The 24106-nt window shown below is 39.2% G+C and overlaps 1 protein-coding gene across 1 annotated transcript in view; it reads right to left on the minus strand.

Annotated features, from left to right (window-relative positions):
- Positions 1 to 11351: 11351 nt before the first annotated feature.
- The window catches only part of SPINK5 (serine peptidase inhibitor Kazal type 5), a 74970-nt gene continuing 62215 nt past the window's right edge, over positions 11352 to 24106 (minus strand). The window contains exons 27-33 of the mRNA XM_036065716.2: positions 23914 to 24041; positions 23035 to 23107; positions 21519 to 21646; positions 20542 to 20638; positions 17683 to 17813; positions 15047 to 15137; positions 11352 to 11657 (exon numbers count right to left, since the gene is read on the minus strand). Coding sequence (XP_035921609.2) covers positions 11649 to 11657; positions 15047 to 15137; positions 17683 to 17813; positions 20542 to 20638; positions 21519 to 21646; positions 23035 to 23107; positions 23914 to 24041 — 657 coding nt within the window. The 3' untranslated portion in view covers positions 11352 to 11648. The remainder of the gene's footprint in view (positions 11658 to 15046; positions 15138 to 17682; positions 17814 to 20541; positions 20639 to 21518; positions 21647 to 23034; positions 23108 to 23913; positions 24042 to 24106) is intronic.

Genomic DNA, 24106 nt, shown 5'->3' on the forward strand with positions numbered 1-24106 from the left:
AAATTCCACAGTTAGAGATGCAAGGCTGAATTCATTGTTCACAGTAACTAAAACCCATATCTGCCATCCCTGGCCCAGGCCAGACCTAAGAGAGGTCTCTTCTTTACTCAGAGCCAACTCAGGATGAAGCCAGAAATATGTGTGATTCTGATTAAAAAAAAAACAAAAACAACATGGGGGAAATCCCTGGTCATTGGAGAAAGGGCTGTCACAGGAATTCCTGTGAGCAAGTCCAGGGTAGGGTTGGGTGAAGGTCTCAAAGCTGCGTAAGTTGTTTCTGAAAGGCAAGTCAGAAGCCTGGTGTGGATCAGGAACTAAGCAGGTTGCCCACAGTCCTTTTATTCTTCTTTTTTTAGATTGAAGTATAGCCGAGTCAGTATGTTTCATTAGTTTCAGGTGTACAACACAGTGATTCACTAAATCTATACATTATGTTGTGCTCACCACATTATGTTGTAGCTCCCATCTGTCACCGAACAGTATTACAGTACTACTGACTATATTCCTTATGCTGTACCTTTTATTCCCATGACAATCTTTTTATTCTTCTTCTCAGTCTCTCTTCCTCTTCTAGAAGGTCTGACCCCCCACCCCCTCTTTGCTAATCAGGCCAATCCAAATAGTTAAGGTCTCAAGTTTTCTTCTGACTTTAACATTCTATCGTTACTGAAGGTTGAACAAACTGCAGTTAACATAAAGCCATCGCTATTCAAAGGAGTCTTAACTCACCAGGTGGAGACGTAGCCCATGTGGTGGCTACAAGAGCAAAGATGGCAAAAGCAGTGATACTCTCCATAGTGATGAGGAGTGAGGGTGACTGCTCCGAGGCACACATACACGTATATATATACACATGCATAAGGCAGGGTCCCACCCTCCTCAAGACTGATCTTTTCACTGATGATTGGTTGTTAACCCAAGCTAGGACGTTAAGTTTATTTGTCAAGAAAAGCTTCCTTATTACCTTGATTTATGGGCAGCTGGAAGAGTTATACCCTGAAACTCACCTACCAGAACTGTCTTGCATAATAATCCTCTGGTTTCTTAGCAAATACAACGGCATGGCTATATTTGAGACCAAATAAAATAATAGGTGTAGTGAAGAGAAATAAACAATAAAATGACATGTATAAAGGGTTTCAAGATTATATGAAATGAGGGAAAGTTGAAATAGAAAACAGGAGCAATGAGAACATTTCTTGAAAATGTATAGTAGTACACAACATGAATACTTAGCACTATAATACATTTTCTAGAGTTTGAAGATAATTTACCATGTTCTATGAAGGCTTGTTAAGTGACTAAAAAAACTTGTGAAATATGCAGACCAGTATTACTGCTACTTAGCAGATGGAACTACAAACACAGAAAGATTAAGTGCTTTCTCTTTAGTCACAGAGTGAACAGTTGGAAGAGCCAGTTCTCCAGGATTCTAGATCTATACTTCTGTCCTATTTTTTTTTACTAAGATATGCTACTTCAATAACAAAAACCAATATTTATATTGAAAATCCAGATTTTAGCATAGTGTCTCATGCTTCTTAAGATTATAACCATGATATTCTGTTTGACACATTCTTCTGCATCCATATCTATATATATTATGTCCATCCACATAACCAACGTTCTTTCAATAATCCAGGCCTAATGATTTCCAGTTACTTAGCACTTTCATCTCTATCATCTTATGTGGATGACACCATCTCATGTGAAGACATCAGCTCTCTAGAAGATAGAGTTAATACGGAGTTAAGCTAGAGTTAATTCCGAAAGGACAAACTCAAAGATTGGAGGAGTTAAGCAAATTGCCCAAAGCAGACAGCTAATGAGTGATAGAATCTTGACCAAAACCAGATCTTTCCGTTTCAGAACTTATGGTCTCCCAGTAACTGGTTGCAATTATTTCTAATTTTTTAAGATGTTTCTCTCTCATTCATACTTTCCATTCTTCAATACCACCTCTTTTTCTCAGAGATAATTCCATAATTTTGGTTTATGCTATTGTGAAATTTGCATACTTGCACCTCACCCATATTTCAGTGCTTGTTCAGCATTTGAAGTATGTGTACTATACTGAAATGTGCTCCGGAAACTTTTCTCAATGGGATAAGTGATCTTCTTCCCAAGTCATAGTGGAGCATCTGATTAGAGTGACCAAGTTCTGAGTAGATGACAGAAATGAGAAAAATGGCTTAGTGATGGTAGAGCTGGCCAGGTCAGGAGCAAGCACCTGGGTCTGTGGCTTTCAAACTTTTCATTATTGTTATTTAATTAAGAAATGGTATTTTCCCCCTCCCTGAATGTAATTCTATGAAGCAAGCAAGCAATGAAACAGATTTTTAAGCAGTCACTTAAATAGAAGCAAGACAGGATTCAAGAGTGCCTGCATTTCCAGCACATCCCATAAGTTTCCATGCAAATCCATTTGGAAACTGATCTAGAACACACACATACAAGGAAGTGAGGCCCTGGAAGGGAGAGCATCTTGTCCAAGACCTCTCAGTGACACAGATCCCCAGATTCTAGTACAAGATTTGTTCTGCTATGCCAAATCTTTTCAGATCATTACTCAGCATGGGATTTCTGCCCCTACTTGCTTTCCCAGAGAACATGAGCAAGTATCTGCCACCTGGGTCCTGGACTCAATTCTCTACTGCTTATTGGATCTCACCTTTCTGACATCCCAAAGGATCTTCCAGTTCAACATGTTCCTAGGAGAGCTTGTTGCTAAATCTCATTTTTAATGGCTTCCCTCCAGTTTCACTTTGTTAATATCTGTCAGTGGCAACCCAATCCAGGAACATTGTAGGAATCTTCATTTCTTCTCTGATTTTCACACTCACACCCAATCTCTCACCAACTAGGTTTTGAGTGTGTGCCTTCCTCGCCAGGAAGAATATAAGTGTTGTTTGATTGTTTATTATTTTTTTAAATTCAGAGTTCAAGAATAATAGCTTATAAATCTACCTCCAAAAAAAAATCTACCTCCCATATTTCTTCCTTTTGGAAATTTCCACAGGGATGACAGAGAATTTAACCCTGTCTACAAATTCTAATAAGACTGCATTTTTCTTTCTTCCTTTTGCCACTACTCAGTAACTTTCTAAAGATTTAATGCTCAGGAAATAAGTCAATCAGAGAAAGACATGTATCATATGACCTCACTGATATGAGGAATTCTTAATCTCAGGAAACAAACTGAGGGTTGCTGGAGTGGTTGGGGGGTGGGAGGGATGGGGTGGCTGGGTGATAGACATTGGGGAGGGTATGTGCTATGGTGAGCGCTGTGAATTGTGTAAGACTGTTGAATCACAGATCTGTACCTCTGAAACAAATAATGCAATATATGTTAAGAAAAAAAAAAGAAGAAGATAGCAGGAGGGGAAGAATGAAGGGGGGGAATTGGAGGGGGAGATGAACCATGAGAGACAATGAACTCTGAAAAACAAACTGAAGGTTCTAGAGGGGAGGGGGGTGGGAGGATGGGTTAGCCTGGTGATGGGTATCAAAGAGGGCACGTTCTGCATGGAGCACTGGGTGTTATGCACAAACAATGAATCATGGAACACTACATCAAAAACTAATGATGTAATGTATGGTGATTAACATAACAATAAAAAATTTAAAAAAAAGATTTAATGCTCAGCATTCCTCAGGCTTAGGGAAATACAAATCAAAACTACAATGAGATACTCCCTCACACCAATCAAAATAGCTAAATTTAACAAGTCAGGAAACAACAGATGTTGACGAGGATGTGGAGAAAGGGGAACCCTCCTACACTGTTAGTGGGAATGCAAGCTGGTGCAGCCACTCTGGAAAACAGTATGGAGGTTCCTCAAAAAGTTGAAAATAGAACTACCCTATGACCCAGCAATTGCACTATTAGGTACTTATCCAAAGGATACAAACATAGTGATTTGAAGGGGCACCTGCACCCCGTTTATAGCAGCAATGTCCACAATAACCAAAGTATGGAAAGAGCCCAGATGTCCATCAACAGATGAATGGAGAAAGAAGAGTGGTACATATACACAATGGAATATTACTCAGCCATCAGAAAGAATGAAATCTTGCCATTTGCAACAACGTGGCTAGAACTAGCAAAATAAGTCAGTCAGAGAAAGACAAATACCATATGATTTCACTCATGTGTTGAATATAAGAAAGAAAACAGATGAACATAGGGGAAGGGAAGGAAAAATAAGACAAAAACAGAGAGGGAGACGAACCATAAGAGACTCTTAACTATAGGAAACAAACTGAGGGTTGCTGGAGGGGAGGTGGATGTGGGGGGTTGGGGTAACTGGGTGACGGGTGTTAAGGAAGGCACTTGATGAAATAAGCACTGGGTGTTATATACAACTGATGAATCACTAAATTCTGCCTCCAAAACTAATAATACACTATATGTTAATTAAATTGAATTTAAATAAAAATAAATAAAAAATAAACACAGTATGTAGGATTATGTAAACTCAATATCATCACAACACATTGCCCAGATCAAAAGTTACTTCAGAGCGACTTCAAGTCCATTCCCATTTCTATTACCAGTTCCTTAACAGGTTTAAGGTTTTATCTCAGAGAGAACTGATTGGCTGTGATTTTAGGGCAGCCAGGCCTGGAGGTGGATGTGCACTGCACATGAATTCTTAGCAACCCCCAGTATGATCCCCCACGTAGTAGGTGTGAGTTTTGATCAATAAATGTAGATGTACAAAATTATCTATTCCCTCTTTTTCTCTAAATAAAATCATGTCTGATTCCAAGTCTTCTGCCGGGCTTTGGGGACGTTTAGTCTCATTCATTATTGAGGTTGATGAGGATCTGAGATGGTTAAGAAGTGCACAAGAACATGAGGCGAGGCCCTCTAATCCCTGGCTAGTCATGGCTGCTGCCTGCGTCCTGATGGTCCAAGCCAGCTGTAAATGGTTCCCGTCCCTGTGGTATTTCCTTGATTCTGTGCCACCCATGGGACGTGGTGACTTTGGGTTGAGATCGAGAACTCTTGAACCCTGGGTTTGGCAGACACATTTCATGGTCGTATACTCAGCCATCTTTTGCTTTTCGAGGCTGCTGCTCAGTGTTAGAACTTGGTCCCTTTCATTTCTCTTGAAATTTTTACTGCTTCTCCTTTTGTTGCTTTCCAAAGCACACAAGCCATTAAGAATAATTTCTTGCCCATTATGTTTTTGTCCAGTTTAACTCAAATATCCTCTAAGGCAAACGTACACATTGTTTTCTTATAGCTCTGTGATTGAGGGGAAGGAAAGATACAGGGAAGAGTAGTTAATAGCTTTTAACTCTTGCTTTTATTGTTGATGTGTTATTATTTCATGTTTAACATATTGACATTAAAATGATGATCAACATTCCATTCTTCTTTAGAATATTATCTTGTGCTTCTAGGTAAGTGCTAATCGGGGGTTATGCAGCTCCATCAGCAATCCTTCAGTGGGCACTTAAAACTGGAACCCATTCAACTGCCTACTCCTCTTTTGAGCGCATAGGAACAGCCTCTGGGTGGGGAAGGATGTGGCATTTCCTGCTAGATGTAGCCATACTGTCCTGTGACCAAGGGCTGGGACTTAAGCAAATATCCCCTGTGAACACAACTTGTCCATAACTTATTTTTAGAGACCTCGGCAACAGGAGTTCTGGCAAATTTCTCACTTAAAATTCCAGGAGCAAAATGGATCGAGAGGTAAGAATATAATAGTTGAAAACTTCATTTTATTACTGCTCCCAGGACTTCTTTCATGTAAGTCAAGCCATTGGAATTCACTTTTCATTATTAATCCCATTCCTATATGCTAAAAAATCAGCATGTGTTACTTTCTCCTGCCACATGTTCCATAGATTTGGAACTGAATTATTCCATGAATAAACAGAAGTAACCATTTCTGTAGATAGTGAGCAATTTTCTGGATCACTAGATGCAAAATCCATTTCTTTTGTCTGTAAACATAATCAGATAGATAATATTATTTGTATGAAGAGCATGGAACTGGGATTCATTAAGCCAGAGGGAGTGGTGTAAGGAACATGAGATTAAAATACACTTACTTGAATTTGTATTTTTGATGTAGACCCACTTGGGTAAGCTCAAAAAATCACTTTCCCTCTCCAGGTTTCAAGATTTCCATACATGAAACATCCTGGATAAATCATCTCTAATTTTTCTCTAGCCCTGTTGATCTGGGATATTATCAACCTGAAATAAAATGATCGTTTCTCAATTGAGACCTTATCAGTATGTATTACGTATTTAGCAGATAAAAACCAATTAATCAGTTGCAAGTACAATGCCAATTACAATAGTACACTTCACAGCATATTTTTCTGGCATCATGCTACTCTTTGCATTCCTCTTTAGCTGTAGCTTTTGCTAGTATTTCTGAGAAATACCTCATGAATTTAGCCTTCTGGGGCAGGGAGGAGGAGGGGAAATACATCTTATAAGTTCATATTTTCATGTAACTAGTTTGTTTCCAGCTATTAGCATCAGCGTTTTTATTATTATTATTATTAGTAGTAGTAGTAGTAGTAGTAGTAGTAGTACCAGGAAGGGAATGTAGTTGCTTCTTTAAGTTCCTTGAAAAGTAATGGTCCTCCCCTGTCCTTGTAGGTTTTATGTCATTGACCAGAACTGAGAGTTTCCGTCCTATATTCCCTTTTAAAATTTTTATCTTAAGGGTCTAGTTTTACTCAACAACTTCTGATAAGCAATTGCTTCATGCCAGGCATTGTACCAGGCACTGGGGATTTAAACATGAACATTAAATGTTCTCCTCTCTTAAAAAAGTCACAGTCTAGTGAGAGGGATCAACTTCTAAATAAGCTAGTGCACAACAGTGACAGCTGGCCAGGCAGGTGTAACGACAGGATATTATGGGAGCATAAGAAAGGAATGACTAATTCATATTCTTTTTTTTAAAAGTTTATTTATTTATTTTTAGAGAGAAAGAGAGAGCACAAGCAGGGTGGGGGCAAAAGGAGAGGGAGAGAGAGAAACTTAAGCAGGCTCCACACCCAGCACAGAGCCCGACACTGGGCTCGATCTCACCCCCCTGAGATCATGACCTGAGCCAATATCACGAGTCAGACGCTTTACCGACTGAGCCACCCGGGCGCTCCTAACTAAATCATATTCTAAGGGGAAAGAGGTCATGGAAGGTTTCCAGAAAAAAAGCTGTACCTTCAGTGAGCAATAACAAATAAGAGTTTGGATGGATGGACCTTGGGAGATGGAAGAAAAACTGGGAGAAGGACCATGGGGGTGGATAAAAAGAGTATGTTAGGAGGGGACATGTAGGAAGAAGTTCAAGAAAATTATTTAAGGGAAAGAGGACAACGTAAAAGGGGAGGCTGGAGAGGTGAACGGAGGCCTCGCATGTCAGAAAGGCTTTGGACTTCATCTTGGGGGCTAGAGAAGCCACTTACAGGTTTTAAGAATAATGCTATCAGATCTGGATTTCAGAGCATTATTCTGCCTACAGTGAAGAATGCAGTGGAAGGGAGAAGACTGAAGCAAGGAGGTCATTAATAAGCGATGATCATGAAGCGACGATGATGGCTTGAACCTGAGTTTATCCGTGGTGATTGACTCTACAGAGGAAGAAAGGGGTGGGGGTAGACCGAAGCCAATGCCTAGACTTCAGGTTTGTCTCATTTTGCTTTGTTCTAGCACAGTGTGGTGGCTTAGTAGGAGTTTTCAACAATTTAAACTGGGGAATTAAATAGATCAGTGTTTTGAAGAGGTCATTTGGAGGTTTTTTGTTTTTTTTAAGAGAGAGCTATAAGGATGGAGACAAGCAAGTCGGTTTGAAGGCCACTAGAAAAGTCCATTGGGGAAAAAAAGAGGGTCTAAAAGTCATAAAAAAATATTACAAGTACTGTAACAGATTAGAATGGCAAACGTACACACTGTTTTCTGATTGCTTTGTGGTAAAGGGCAAGGAAAGATACAAGGAAAACTAGTTAATGACGTAGGATGACCTACAGGAAGACAGCACACCTTCCCTCAAAATAATCTGGAAGGAGCTCTACGGTCTAATAAAATTTCCATCAAGGATGACAAATATTTTGTTTGACTCTTTTCCTGGGACTAATCCTCATTTGACAAAGTCCTCTCTGTTCTTTCCTCATCTCAAAGAATGATTTATAGTCACATGTAATTTAGAAAGAACTTTAATTTCAATACTGGAAAGAAAAAGGCACCTGTGTGTCATAATAGCATCAAAGAAAGAACAAGAATATCTTGCTATGCTTTTTTTCCAGGAGGTAGACAGCCCTTGTCATTGTAAAGGCCGCAGGACATATTTACTTTATTTACCATTATCTCTCTATGTAATGTATGACAGTGGCCTTGGTCAAAGTCAATCAAGAAGGCCACAAAGAATGTTGGATTGGGGTACAAATCTGAGTCTTGCCATGTGCTTTTCTCAGTTTCAAGCACATATTAAATGTTTAGAAATGTCAACATTTATTATTTTCTATAATTTTATTAAACTGTTCTATTCCTATTTTTATTCTCTATTATCATGGAGTGAGAAGTGTGGTTGGTGTTTAAGAGTATAAAAGAGGGTGAAGAGAAGACCAGTAAGTTACAAAGAAGGACAAGAGACAGATTCTTATCCACTACTGAGTTATAGCCCACAGGTCAAACCTGGCCCACCACCTGTTTTTTTTTTTTAAAGCTTTTATTTATTTATTCATCAGAGAGAGAGAGAGAGAGACAGCGCACACACACACAGGGGGAACAGCAGGCAGACAGAGAAGCAGGCTCCCCACCGAGCAAGGAGCTCGATGCGGGACGCGATCCCAGGACCCTGGGATCATGACCTGAGCTGAAGGCAGATGCCCAGCCCACTGAGCCACTCAGGCATCCCCTACAACCTGTTTTTATAAATATACTTCTATTGAAACACAGCCATGTATATTTATTTACATAATGTAAATTTATTTACTTACACAACAGCATGATTGAGCGGTTGTGACAGAGACTATATGTCCTACAAAGCCTAAAATATTTACTATCTGGCTGTTTACCGAAAGTTTGCCTACCCATAGTCCAGACAAGTGCTCTCCTTGGGTGTTTTTGAAGCCTTGAGAGAGAGGAAAACTTCAGGTGAGTTCCTTACATGAGAAAATAAGGAGTTTGATAGTGTTAGATCTCTGAAAACCCATATTCTGAAAATGGAATCATTTTCAGCATCAGTTCTAGAGAAATGTGTAAGTCTGTGGTGGTGACCAAGTAGAGGTGATATAGTTTTGCTTTTTCAGTTCCAACTCAGGATTCTTTGTCACTTCCTGGGCTAGAATTTTAGGGCTGGTTTGTGAAATCTCAGTGACATGGGTCTGGTTTTCATTTGCCTCCCATCCACTGAGCCATAACTCAAGAAGCAACTCAAAAATTAGTTCACTTGAAAGAAAAATTAGTCTACTTGACATTTAATGCAGCTATTTTGTTGTGAACATTTTGACACAGATGACATTTTATATTCACCTGTTTGTGTCTGCCAAAAAAAAATCAACTTTCAGCTTTTTAAAAATCCCAAGTAATGTGTTCAACACCTTCACATTCAACCCCAATCCCTGCACCTCAGTCCACTGTCTATTTTTCTTGGACCCCATCCCATTCATGAAGTCTGCATCCTCCACTTTACCCTGACTTTCCCTGGGTCCCTGGGCCTTTCTCCATCCCCATGTCTCATCCCATTCCAGACCATCCTATGCTCCAGCCCACCCTATTCCTAAGCAACACTTTCCCTGGTGTTCAGAATGATTATCAAGGATTGGTTAAGTCTTAAGCGTACGATAACAAAGTCTTTTGTGCATATTACCTAATAATCATAATCATCACAAAAATACTAATGAAAGAAGGTAAAGGGTTTATTGTTTATAGCTCAATAAAATGTTCAAAATGACATAAAAAAGCAACTGCTTCTCAAAAAATAATATGTCTTAGCCATGGACACCCTAGCCATCCAGAGTTTCTGGATTTCCTAAACTACCCAGGAAGGAGATACAATCTCATGTTACAGACTCCCTAAACCCTTCCCTTACATCCTGGAATTGCCAAAGAAAATAGCAACATGGTTTTCTCACTTCTTTTTTTTTTTTGAAATGACAGTATTTTCATCCTTGAAAAATGATTTACAAGCCTTCTTTTTTTTTTTTCCTGTTTTCTTAATGATAGCATAGAAAAAAAACTAGTGTGGAATTGATCTTTCACACAGTTACAAAGGACAAAGATCACAAACTCCTACTATAATTGCCCTAGGGACAACTTATCTAAAAGAAAAGGGCAGAGGTGAAAAATACAGAATTAACTTCCTCAATCCAAGTAGACCTGCCATTCTGGGTACAGTTCTTCTATAGCTGAGAACAACTTCAACCATGATGGACTCTGCATTGCTTCCTCCCTCTAGCGTGTGTTCAGCACCAGCCCCATAACTGTAAGTGAACAACGTAACTAGGTACGCTCACAGGACGCCATATCAAGATGCTGAGCACGACAGAGTTTCAGCACCGAGGCAGGAGCTTACAGGCTGTTCCATCTCACCCCTACCTACTGCTTGTATTCCCTGGTTGATTTCTCAGGTGCATGAGCTCACTGACTGGTTTAGTGGCCTCTAGCTACATGTAGCTATTAAGCACTTGAAATGCGGTTGGTCCAAACAGATATGCTGGAAATACAAAATACATACACTAATATCAAGACCTGGTTAAAATAAAAGTTTATATTGGTTATATTTTGAAATGATAATAGTTTTGACATATTGGGCTACATAAAATATATTATTAAAGTTGACTTTACCCATTTCTTTTGTATCTACTAGAAGATTGGAGATTACATGTCATTTGAATTCTATTTCTAATGGACAGTGCTGCCCTAGTGACATGTGACACACTGGTAATTCTCATTTCCTTAGTCTTGCCCAGACCATGGGTCCAAGGCCCTGATAGAGGAAATAGTCAAGGAGCAACATGACTGAATATGAGAAACTACTGGTTTGTGTCTTCGGATGGTATCTGTGTAACAGTGGTAGTTACGCTCTGTGGAAGTACAGAAGGTAGGCAGGAGAGCTGCTAAGGTGACAGGGACTGAAGGTGATTCATAGCTGGTTTGGTCTTATACAGCTCTTGAACGCCAGGGAGCCCATACCTCCCTACCTCCTTTTTAAACATTTCTTCCCAACTATGACAGCAACTTGAATCTGAAAAAAAGTGAGCATTCTGTGTCCACCAATAGCTTAGCAAGACAAAAGGGTAGCGTTTTTGGCTTCTGTAAAAAAAAAAAAAAAAAAAGTTCCTATTATCCAGGCAGTGACGAATCCCAGAAATGGTGTTCTGCTGGGTTTACTTTTATTGAACAAGTATTTGAACAGACAGCATTGTGATCAGGAGGTTTTCAAGCACAGACAGATGGAATGTCTCTGTGCCCTCAGATCACAGAATCTAGGAGGAAAGAGACGGGAAAGACTGGAAGTCAGTGAGTCCATTCCCCCAACAGCTCTGTATTATTTTCTATAGTAAGTAAGACAGGCTCTGAAGAATTCTTTCTCTATACAGATGGTGAGGGTTAGGCGATTCAGAATTGGGGCATATATTTTCCTTCCTGGCTTTCACCAATTCTTCCATCATTTGTCCTGGAAGAGAAGATGGGTAGATTAGGTGCTAGAAACTGAGAGATACTATAGGTATGTGGGTTATACTGTTATACTGTACTGGAGTCAAAGAAATGCACACATCCTTGCAGTCTGCCAAGAACTCACCATTTACCATCACTTTCACATTTTATTCAATTGATTCAATGAGTACCGAGCACCTAGTACACACTGCCTGCAGCAGTGGATACAAATAGTAACTCTGCCCTTGATCATGTGTGACCCTCATCATCGTGTGTGATCATGTATGACCAGACCCTGCTAATGAAAAGAGGTAGGTGTCAGTAACGTCGTTTCACAGAGGAGGGCACAGAGCTCCAGAGAAGGTTAGTGACTTGCCAAGGTCTCACACTGGGTCAGAACTTAAATCCAATTCCTCCAACACTAATGCTTTACTATTATAAGTTGTTTGAGGCCATAAGAATTTAATCAGCTAACTTGCTTGCCTGACTCATCCAATATTCATACACTCTTGAAATGGACATTTAAAAGAGCGAATCAACACCTAAACATTTTTCAAAAGAAGGTAAGGGCCTCAGGAAGTTTTTTCCCAGGTAACTGCACAGTGTCAGCGTGGAGCACCAGTAGCGCTATTGTGCCAACCCAGACCTCCCTTTTCGTTCTCACATCCACCCCAGGAGATTTCCTTTGGTTTGAGGGTGGCCATCTATGGTCTTGTGGTTTCTTCGAAAGGCTTTGTCATGGAATTGAGAATAGTCATTTATTCATCTCACAAAATAGTATTAGTATTTTCCTTAACAGAGAAATGTCCTTTCAAGGTAGCTAATTTTTATTTAATTGAGCTATGTAATCCCTCTTCTAGAGCCCCTGGTTTTCAGAATTTCCTGACAACTAAGGGATGGTGGCAGAGCATAAGCTATGAAGCCAGAAGATCTAAACCAGATGCAAAATAGAATGTTGAATAACTGATAATTGCAGGGTCTCCCCTACGCTGATTTTCTGTAAAACGGGAAGGATAATAATCCCTGCCCTAATCACAGGCCTACTGTGAGGATGCATACAGGGAAGAGCACATAAAATTCTGAGTTACATAAATCTTAGGAGTTACTGTATAATAGAAAATACTTCCTAGATACTAAGCATGACTATACATTCTAGGATCTTCAGTCTATTTTTCTAGGAAAGTAGTGACTGCCTGGCCTTTTATTCATTCTTCAAATTCCAGACTCTCTGAGAGATTCTTTCTATACAGGAACAAAGTTCAGGCAATTGCTTTCAACCTCCAGGATATGCATGCATCATAGTTATAAGAGCAATGCTGGGCCATGACCCACTTGTACCACCTTAGTATATCCAAGATCACACCCCTGAATCATACAGAGGGAACTGAACCCATGTTCAGGACACCTTTTGTTCTAATGATTTATTCCATCATCTTAACACCATAAATAAGTCCTGTCATTAATAATATGTTACATAATTCTAGTGGAAAGAAAACACCCAAAAAGGAAAAGAAGAAACTCTCTCATAAAACCTTTTATGCTTAGCCCTGTCAAGATTCTTCCTTATTTGAATAAATACATCTTATCAGTATTTCCCTATGGCAAATTTCTCATAAAGTAGTTTTTGTCAAGTTGTCTACATGAGAGTACAGCAAGATGTGGTCTAAAGTGTGATCTTTAGGATTCACATAAAGATTATTTTTACCTACTGTCCTGAGTTACATGTAATTAGGTATGTGTGTGAGATGTGAGGGATACTATATTCTGTTAATAAAAAAGGAGCAAACCACTAAGAATTTATATGTAATAAGACAGCACACACAATATGGGGTCTAGAGCAAAAGTTGATACCGTCTCCTTATGGATGTGTAACAGATGACTGTCAAGCCCACATGAGGAAAGATGAAGGTCTTCGGGCTTCACCCCAATACTCTGCCTACCCCACCCGGCCTTCCAGCTGCTAATGTAAAACCAAAACCACTGAGTTTCCATCTCTTGTTTTTCCAGGGTCCCATATCAAGACTCACTGAGTAGTTCTTATGAATGCAGTCTCATCTAGTGTTGCTTAGGAGTTCCAAATCTGGCAGAGTAGTCTCCAGTTCCATTATTGCCAGAGCTTTCTGTGGCAGTGGAATGGAGTGAAACCAGTTGTGAATAATAATAAATATTTATTTAGTAAATATAATTTATTAGAATATTTTGTTTTTATTGAATATAAATATATTTTTAACATCAAATATAAGGTTATTAAACTATAATCCATTATAATTATTAAACATACATAAGCGCTGTGCCAGGATCTGTTTCTCTAAGTTTCCACTATGGACTCTTCTCTTTCTCTAAGTTCATACTTGGGTCTCTTTGGCATAATAATAATAGTGATAATAATAATAAATGCCATTAGTTTGTAGACAGTGCCAAATGCTTAAAAGTCAGTACTTATTGAGTATTTTCAATAACTTGGTGAGATCTTTGGTTTAGATCTTTGATTGCCAAAGGTCTCATATATGAGAAATCTAAAAAACTGGAATTTAAACCCATATTTGGCTGGTAACAAACATTTTTTCTTGTTTGAAAATTCCTACATTTTCCCCCAAGTTACATATCATCTTGCCCGAGGAAGAGCGTCCTCAGATGCAATCACCAGGGAGAATGGCAAACTCGATAAAGTCTGTCAATCTTGCAGGCTGCAAGGATATTTTGACAGACATTATCGAGTTTGCTGTTCTCTCTGGTGATTGCATTTGAGGACACGACCATGAAAGACTTTGGAATCCGGGAACCGAACTGAGGGTTACAGAAGGGAGGGGGATGGGGGGGATGGGGTAACAGGGTGACGGGCATCAGGGAGGGCACGTGTGGTGATGAGCACTGGGTGTTACACACGACTAATGAATCGCTGAACACTACATCAAAAACTAATGATGTATTATATGTTTGCTAATTGAACATAATAATAAAAGAAAATCCTTGCAGGGATTTAAATGAAAAGGCCAGCTTTTCATGTTGGGAAACAGTTAAATGCAATGTTAAGTGTGAGAACGTGGGAGTTTTACAGAAATGGTTGAAATTCAGTTCCGTCACTATGTGACCTCCCTCAATCTTTTCTTCTCTCTTTATAGTAAATCACAGGATATAAAACCTACTTTGCAAAAGTGTTATGTGAGGGATCTTGCTCATAAACAATCTATTAATGATCCCAGTTAACAGTAAGCACTTAAAAATATTAACTATTATATTATTATCCCCGCATATTTCAGTGATTACTTAATTATCCTCACAATGAAGATGTGACCAATTCTGAGCCAGTATCACTGCTCCAGCCAGAGAAATGTCCATCGGTCGGTGGCAGACACAGAAGCAGAACCAGCTGGCTCTGGCCGTGTAATGGGGACGCAGTGTACTTACAGATGCTGGCACATCGAGAGGGGTTGTTTCTGGGGTGCTGTTCTCTTCACACTTCCCTTCACTGCGTATGTGTGTATTAGTTTGGCGCATTCTAAAACAGAGCAGAGGAAATTAAAAAGATGGAAAAACTGACAGTTATGATGAGAAAAGAAAACAAACAAGGATCAATGGGGGTGACATCTGGGCATCAAACCAGAACTGAAATTACAAGTAGGACCCGGGATCTGAATTCAACTATTTCCCAGTAGGAATCACCCAGGTTTTGTCTCTCTCTCTTCAGATTCAGCCCCAGATTCGTTGCCCAGTCCTGGATTCATTCCATCACCTTTCATTCACCTATATACTCATGAAATTGTTCAATGTTAGAAATAAATTTGGAGGGGCGCCTGGGTGGCTCAGTTGTTAAGCATCTGCCTTCAGCTCAGGTCATGATCCCAAGGTCCCGGGATCGAGCCCCGCATTGGGCTCCCTGCTCAGCGGGAAGCCTGCTTCTCCCTCTCCCACCCCCCCTGCTTGTATTCCCTCTCTCACTGTCTCTCTCGCTGTCAAATAAATAAATAAAATCTTTAAAAAAAAAAAAAAGAAAGAAACTTGGAGACCGTCTATTCCAGAAGCCATTATTTTACGGATGTGAAAACTGGATCCCACAGAGAAGCTTCATTTTACTGAGTACCTATAATGTGGGATTACAAAATACAATACATATATATAATAAAAATATATAAAATGCATATAGAATATAGATTTTATAAAATACAATAATATGTAATCATACAGGTTGAGTTTCATAGCTGGAAAAAATCTTAAAAGGTATGAATTTTAATGCCTCTCTCTTAAATATTGCATATCAAACATCTGCTTGTTTCCTTCTGGTGATGGGAAACTCACTGTCTATCAAGGCAGTTTGACTTGTCTTTGGACATTGCTCAAGTTGAAATGGCTTCCCTCTAAGACCACAGAAACCAATACTGTTTCCTCTTTCCTGGGACAGCCTGGATCCTCCCTCTATAATATATACTACCAGTTCCTTTAGCTAAACAATCCAACCTGAGCCATGCTTTATTAATATTTTTACCATTGAAGTTTCTGACTCTAAAGTTCCCTTGACTAAAGTGTCACTTGTTACGGGTTTATACAGTTAATGGAACGCTTAAAGAACACTGGGTGGATCATTTAGGCCCTGACATTTACAATAAAGGGAAGGTGAAGAATTTCTGGGCTGAAGATAAGGCATATACAGTAACAAATTCCTGAATGGTTGCATTCATTTCTTAAATGGAGATTTCTTAATTCTTAAAACTCTGTAAGATCCATGGCGGGATTTCAGGAGATTCATGCACCCATAAATATTATGCAGACAAATTGTTAATGTTGCTTCATTTTCTTTTCTTTTCTGGAAAGAGGTAACTTTCTCATCATCAAAGGAACTTTTGATCCCTTGACTACCTTGGATATAACAGTAGTATAGTGGAGAGAAAAGAGAACTGTATTTAGACCCAAACCAACAGGGTGAAAATCCTGTCTAATCTACTTCCTAGCTTTGTGACTTTAAACAAGTTACCCGGACTCTCTGAACCTTAGATTCACCCTCTGTACAGCGAAGATAATAGCACTCATAGCATGTACTGAGGATTCAGCAAGAGAGTGAATGTGCGAGTGTCTTACAGATGTGAGAACACACAAAGCACTCACATTCAGATGTTATGCTAAGTGTATAAACTGTAGAATGTCCCATCCTCACATTCTGGGCTTTGCTTATCGTGTCCCCAGAAGGCAAGAACATACACGGACTACAGTGTAAATATAAGTGGGGTGGGAGTGGGATGGAAGAGTCAAGATTTGTCACCACGCTTTCACTTAAAGCTGGTCAAATGTGAGGCAGGTGAATGGAGGTGAAGATAAGACAGTATTTGAGCAGAAAAGCAAAAAGCTAAAACCCATAACGACAGTATTAAAACAAATCCCTCATATGTAATTTTAAATAAAAATGGCAATTCCATTCTTCTTAAAAACCCAGTGAAGCCAGCTAGCTCAGAGAATGGTCTGCACTTCCTCAGTGGAAAAAGTGAATCTGAGAATGATGAGATAACATGGCCACAGATAGATGCACAGACAGTAATAAATCTGAGTGCCCACACCAAGTCCACCATTTGCCATTTGTTCCAGGGGCTTTCTCTTGAATGAGACCACTTCTGCTCCAAGAAGAAGACTTGGAGAAGTTGGAAAATATGTGACTATCCGGTAGTCAGAGGGCCCAGGAGAGATTATTGGCCAGGCGGACTCAACACAGCAATGATTCTCAACTTTTTTCTTTCTACACAACGCCTGGATGATGTTCAAATTCCCATGACTGTACGTGGGCTAATAGAGACTTTCTCTAATTGTTGCAACCCCACCACTTTTTCCTTTCTCTTCCACTCAGTAAAGTATATAAGCAACTTAATCAAAAGGATAACCTCCAATCCTCTCTAGTTTATATTTGAATAAGATCATCCACAAAATTTGAATTTTTAACTGCTATGATTAGTAAATTGGTGCAATGCACCTCCAATTGGTATGAATGCAGTCCTGTGGGTCGACACCATAGTCAAGAACCTCTCCACTTGAAGATATGATAGTACAACATGTATACTTACAGGTTTTCATGACAGAGCATGCAGGGATTGTTGTATGTCTGGCCATCATCACCACAGACAGGCTGTAAATTCTTTGGGCAAAGGTAACCCATCTTGGGCAATACTCGGTAATGTTTGCACATCTCAGAATCCTGAAGAAGTAAAACATATATCAGATTTACTCAATGGCACTTAGGAGTGGAAAAATCTTTTGATTTCCTCAGTCACATCTCAATAAAACATTAGTAAAGGAACTGTAACATAGGTCATAGAAACTCACTATTTAAAAATCAACCAACACACTTATAAATAACTCATGACTCAAGGTACTCATAATGGAATGTAGAAATGTTTTAAACTGAATGATAATAAAAATATAAACTACCAAATCACAGCAGCTAAAGCAGTGATTTGAGGGAAAGTTGTAAATAAATACATAATTGGCAAAGAAGAAAGCTTTAAGATCAATGATCTAAACTTCCATGTCAAGAAGCTAGCAAATGGGGGCTCCTGGGTGGCTCAGTTGGTTGAGCGGATGCCTTCGGCTCAGGTCATGATCTCGGGGTCCTGGGGTGGAGCCCCAGGTCAGGCTCCCTGCTCGGCGGTGAGCCTGCTTCTCCCTCTCCCTCTGCCTGCTCCCCCCCGACCCTCGCTTGTGCGCGCTCTCTCTCTCTCTGTCAAATAAATAAATAAAATCTTAAAAAAAAAGAAGCTAGCAAATAATAAACAAATTAAGCTCAAAGAAAATAGAAGAAAAGAATAATACAGAAGAGAAATATATGAAATAGAAAACGACAAAGCAAAACACTGGTTGTTTGAAAAGATTAATAAATTGAAAAACCACTTGCAAAATCGATAAAAAGGCAAGAAATATACATTACCAATATTAAAAATAAAATGGGGGTTTCACTATATATAGATATAAAAGGATAATGTGGAAATGTTATAACTATATGCCAATAAACTTGACAACTTAGATGAAATTAAAAAATTCCTTCAAAACAACTTTCTGAAACAAAGAAATAGAAAATCTAGTAGTATCATATCTGTAGGTATTCTTTCCAGAGGAATAAAGAAGTACTTGTTTGTTAGTTTGTTTTGATAAATAATTCAAACATCCAGGGGTGCCTAGGTGGCTCAGGCTGTTGAGTGGCTGACTCTTGGTTTTGGCTCAGGTCAAGATCTCGGGGTAATGAGATGGAGCCCCGCTTTGGGCTCACGCTCAGCGTGGAGTTGGTTTGGCCCTCTCCCTCCCCCTCTGCCTCTCTTTCCAATATTTATTTTATTTGAAAGAGAGAGAGAGTGCGCGTGCACACACACACACACATGCATGTGCATGCAAGTGGGGAGAGGGGCAGAGGGGGAGGGAGAGGGACTTTGAGAGGTGGTTGGAGCCAGGGTCTGCTCTGAAGGTGAAATCAACCATAATCGGTTCAGAGTTGATAGACTATGTAAGAAAATACTAAGGATATCTCTCCCTCTCTCTCTAAAATAAAATTTAAAAAATCCAGTGGACTGCTTTAGAATATGGTGAGTTCCATATTGGTAGATATTCAGGGAGAATTTAGACAAGCACCTTCTATGAATCACTGGCAAAGGTAGGAATGAACCAGATATATCTTTAGCATTTTTTTTTCAGGTATCTGCTGCTACAAGGTTCAAAACTACTAGGATAAAGCATTACAAAGAAGCAACGACAGGCTTCTTTGTACAAACTTTTTTTTTAAGGGTACAAACTCTCACTTATAAGATGAATAAGTTCTGGGGGTGTAATGTACAGCATGGTGATTATAGCTAATCATTCTGTATTATACACTTGAAAGTTGGTAAGTGAATAAATCTTAAATGTTCTCACCACACACACACAAATAGTAATTATGTGAGGTGATGGTGGTGTTTGCTGACACTATGGTGGTATCATTTTGCAACTTTAAAGTGTATTAAATCAAGACACTGTACATATTAAATTTACACAGTGTTATATGTCAATTATATCTAGAGGAAAAAAGAACAGATTTTGTGAATAGTTTCTCTCCATGCTTACAGGAGTCCTAGGGTAGCATCTAGTTTACTAAAAATCTGTAATTAGTATATATTTCACTAGGGCAACTCATCTACTATCCTACTTAAATTGGGCAAATAATAAGATTAAATTCATGTTTGATACTTTTCTTTCTTTTTTTTTCTGGGTCATCAGACTAGATGCTAAAGTTTCACTTTTAGAGGCCAATTTGATATGCTACTTCATGAATATGCTCTTATTCCCTTTCCTCCTTTCTATTCCTCACTTTGGCAAAGCTCTAAAAAAGCAAACCTGTTAGGCTAATTTACACTAAGGTGTATGTTACTGAAGGGCATCAGCTTGTATTTTGAATAAACAAGTTTTAACCACTGTGAATCGCTAATTAGTGGAATTTCACGGGTGTGAAAATGCTCCGTGCACCCCTCTTTAGGCTATTGGGAAGAGGGTTGATTTGGGGAGGGGGAGAGACAGGAAGCTAGGTGAGGAGTCTTTTTGGCCTGCTGAAATTACAGAACTGAGGCTCCTAACTACTTATCTGACCATATGTGCAATAAGCCACATTCATGATACACCCACATTTTAAAATTTCAATAATGTACTAAATTGGCTTGGAACAGGGCTAATAATCTAAAAGAGCACAGAATAATGCACTGATGAGACATTCCCAGAACTCTCACTGAGCTTGGAACTACACACAAAGGGTTTGGAGCTACACTGAATTCGCCTTTCCAAGGCCTCTTTATGGAAATGAAGCTCATGGGGGGCCGGGGGGGGGGGGCGGGGAGGGCAGATTGGCAACAGACCCCAAACAAATGCATCAACTTAATAAGTAGCTTTTCAGGAGTAGTCATTCTTACCAGAAAAGAAGTGGAGGAAGTTGGGCTGTTTTCGTCCATAGATCTAACGTGGAATGATTTCTCTTGAATTCTTGCCCTTTCCAAAGCTTCTTTTTGACTACAGAAGAAGACGAAAAGTAATTTAAAGTTATAGCCACAAAGACTAGCGCCTGTAACTTCCAGTGGAAGCTATGCCATCCTAAATAAAATATGATAGAACCGCAGAACATTCAGCCAGAGGATGATGTAAAGAAAAGTACACAATGGGGAACTGGTTGAGAGCACTCATCACTTACTAGATGTATGACCTTGGACGAGTTGCTTAAATGCCTTGAGCTTATCTTTTCTAGAACTTAAAAAGAGGGTAGTATTGGCAATTCCTGTCTCCAGGAATGTACTACAAAGAGCTAAAAAAATACCGATTATTACAATTGTGTTCACAGTGTTTCCATAACCATCGTCATTAGTATCTATCATGTCCATTGGTCCCCAAATATAGTTGTTCATCAAAATAACCTAGAAACCCCTTCTAAACAACAAATTCCTTAGCCCTGAATTTTTTGCCAAGTACATTTTGGGGGGTAAAAATCTGTTATTTCAGAAAAAGACTTTTCTGTTGAGTCTGATCCAGTTGTGGAACAAAGATTTGGAAGATTTTCTTGTAGTTATGATCCTGAGAGTTGACAAAAGTTTTCTCCAGTGACACAGCTAGTAAATATCCTGGTTAGAATTCACATATGGATTTCCTGTCTCCTATATCAAGTGTTCTCAACGTAAGGGCCTCGAATCTAAAGACTTATTTTAAGGACGCCATGGATTCATGAGCACACATTTATTTAATTGGCAACTTCTAAAGATTCTGTTCCCATGGGTCCTGTCCCCATGCTTTAATAAAAACACCTTTTGCACTGAAAAATAAAAATGAAAATAAAAAATTAAAAAAAATAAAAACACAATTCCCCCACTAGCTGGAGGGGTAACAGGATCCTCTTACTCACATGATCGTTCTGCACATGTGGCACTTGTTTTTGTATAATTTTCCATCAGCACCACGCACGGGGTCATTCTCTTGAGTGCACATGAGCCGGTCATTCCTCACGTACTGCCGAAAGTTACTGCACTCGTCCTAGAAAATGAGAAAGGGGAAGTGAACAGGATTTTTCCCCTTTCTAAAACTTGGTCTTAGAAAGTCCTTTCTTAAGAAGAAGAATGTAGCAGGAGGGGAAGAATGAAGGGGGGGAAATCGGAGGGGGAGAAGAACCATGAGAGACGATGGACTCTGAAAAACAAACTGAGGGTTCTAGAGGGGAGGGGGTTGGGAGGATGGGTTAGCCTGGTGATGGGTATTGAGGAGGGCACGTTCTGCATGGAGCACTGGGTGTTATGCACAAACAATGAATCATGGAACACTAAATCTAAAACTAATGATGTAATGTATGGGGATTAACATAACAATAAAAAAATTTAAAAAAAAAAAAAAAAAAAGAAAGTCCTTTCTTAGCTCTGAGCTCAGACTCACTGCCCTTATCCTGGCAATGGAGGCCAAGGAACGCCTAGACTTTAAAATTTCCAACCTCACTTCATTCTGAACTTTTCTTCCTGGGTCCTGGAAATGCAGAGGGGAACACTTAATAGATCATGTCTCCCTCACCCTTTCCTTCCTAGCTTCCTTCCTTCCTTCCCCTCCTTTTCCACATGAGCTGTACTCTTTTTTTTTTTTTTAAGATATTTTAAAAAAATTATTTGTCAGAGAGAGAGAGCGCGAGCACACAAGCAGGAGGAGCGGCAGGCAGAGGGAGAAGCAGGCCGCCCGCTGAGCAAGGAGCCTGATGTGGAACTCGATCCCAGGATCCTGGGACCATGACCTGAGCCAAAGGCAGACGCTTAACTAACTGAGCCACCCAAGCATCCCACAGGAGCTTTACTCTTGACCAAAGGACAATATCACAGGACTCTAATGCCACAAATATGATTATCACTGCAAAGGACTGAATGAAGATGTCTTCTTTGCAGGCTTGAAAAGTAAATAGAAGAGGCAGCATCATGCATACACACTACTGATTTGTTGATGCTGAGAAAGCTATCTGGAGGAAACAGAAAAAAAAGACATCAAGGAGAGAAGCTAAAGGGGAGCTTTGAAATTAGTGTATGTTACCTGAATTGTTAAAATCAATGTCAACAAGCTACCCGAAGCCTCATTTCACATTTATGTCAGAGGAAAGCATGCAGTTGAGGTGAAAGAATTTTACACTCTATTTTTCAATACATATTTCTCCCAAAGAGGAGAGCAATATTTGATGTACACTGAGGGCAAATTCTCTACAAAACTAAGAAAAATATTAAACTTAAAGCCAGACGAAAATGTTGTTATAACCAAAATGAAATATTAGCAAAGTCTATTTTCTTTGAAGCAAAACATTGGCATTTTTATTATCCAAAAAAAAACCAGAGGAGAATGTCAGATTCTGAGGATGAAAGGCAAAATAGTTATCTTCGCATCTTTTAAGAAATGACCTTTGCATCATCTGAGGGCTTGGCACTTGATTTTTCTTCGTCATTCTTTTTTCTTTCACTAGCTTCTCGTTCACTGCAGAATAAAAAAGGATAGGATTTTTTTTTATAGGGTTCTTACTGAGTTTTTTTGTTTGTTTTTACTGAGCTTTTTAAATGAAGTATTTCTCTAATTCTAAACCTTAGCAAATCTAACACTATTTTCTCACATCTGAAAAAAATACCTAAAATACTTTTTTTTTCTTTTTTATTAATGAGTCTTAACTGTTGGAATTTTCATAGTGCATTTGTGGCAACGCTATCGACTTCCATAAATTCGGTTACTACACTGTCATCCAGAGTGCTATGCTTAATAAAATATTTTATTAATAAAATATTTTATTAAGGAAAAATACAATGTATTTTTCTCTCTCATGTAGAGTTGCTTCCTTTCTCCTTTCTCTTTTCCATATTCAATTAGAACTGAACTTTACAATATTGATTTTCTTTATGTAGTTATATTGCTTCAAGTTTATAAATGTTTGAAGCATATTATCTCCTTGAATCACTATGAAAAGTCTATCATGTAGAAATTGCTGCCTTTACATAAAAGAGGAAGTATGTGGTTACTCAGCTGATGGACTTCTCTGAAAGCCCGGGATTTGGGCACCATACAATAGCTGTCTCCCTGTCCCAGATGCTCCGGGTATGATTACGCTTCTCATCATCAAAGGAAACATTTCTTGCCAGAGCATTCTGGAAGCTCACTGTCCTCTTCTAAAGGGAAGGCCTTGTCTGTTTTTCATGTGCAATGCCCAGGGCCTTAAGTTTTAAATTAAAAAGAACCATCTCCTCACAAACAAGCAAAACCCATCAAATTGGTCGATAAACCTCTTCACGTACAAGATGCTCTGACACATAGCACACTTGTTGACGTGCATCTTGCCATCTGGACCCTGAACAGGGTTGTTTTCTCTGGTGCAGATAAACTTCCCCTCTCTCACCATATTCCGGAATTCATGGCACTGATCCTGCCAAGAGAAACAGAAAAAAGATGTTACCGTGATAGTCTGAGCTCTAAAATTTAAAACATAAT

This window comes from Halichoerus grypus, chromosome 2, assembly GCF_964656455.1.
Source record: "Halichoerus grypus chromosome 2, mHalGry1.hap1.1, whole genome shotgun sequence".
NCBI lineage: Eukaryota > Metazoa > Chordata > Mammalia > Carnivora > Phocidae > Halichoerus > Halichoerus grypus.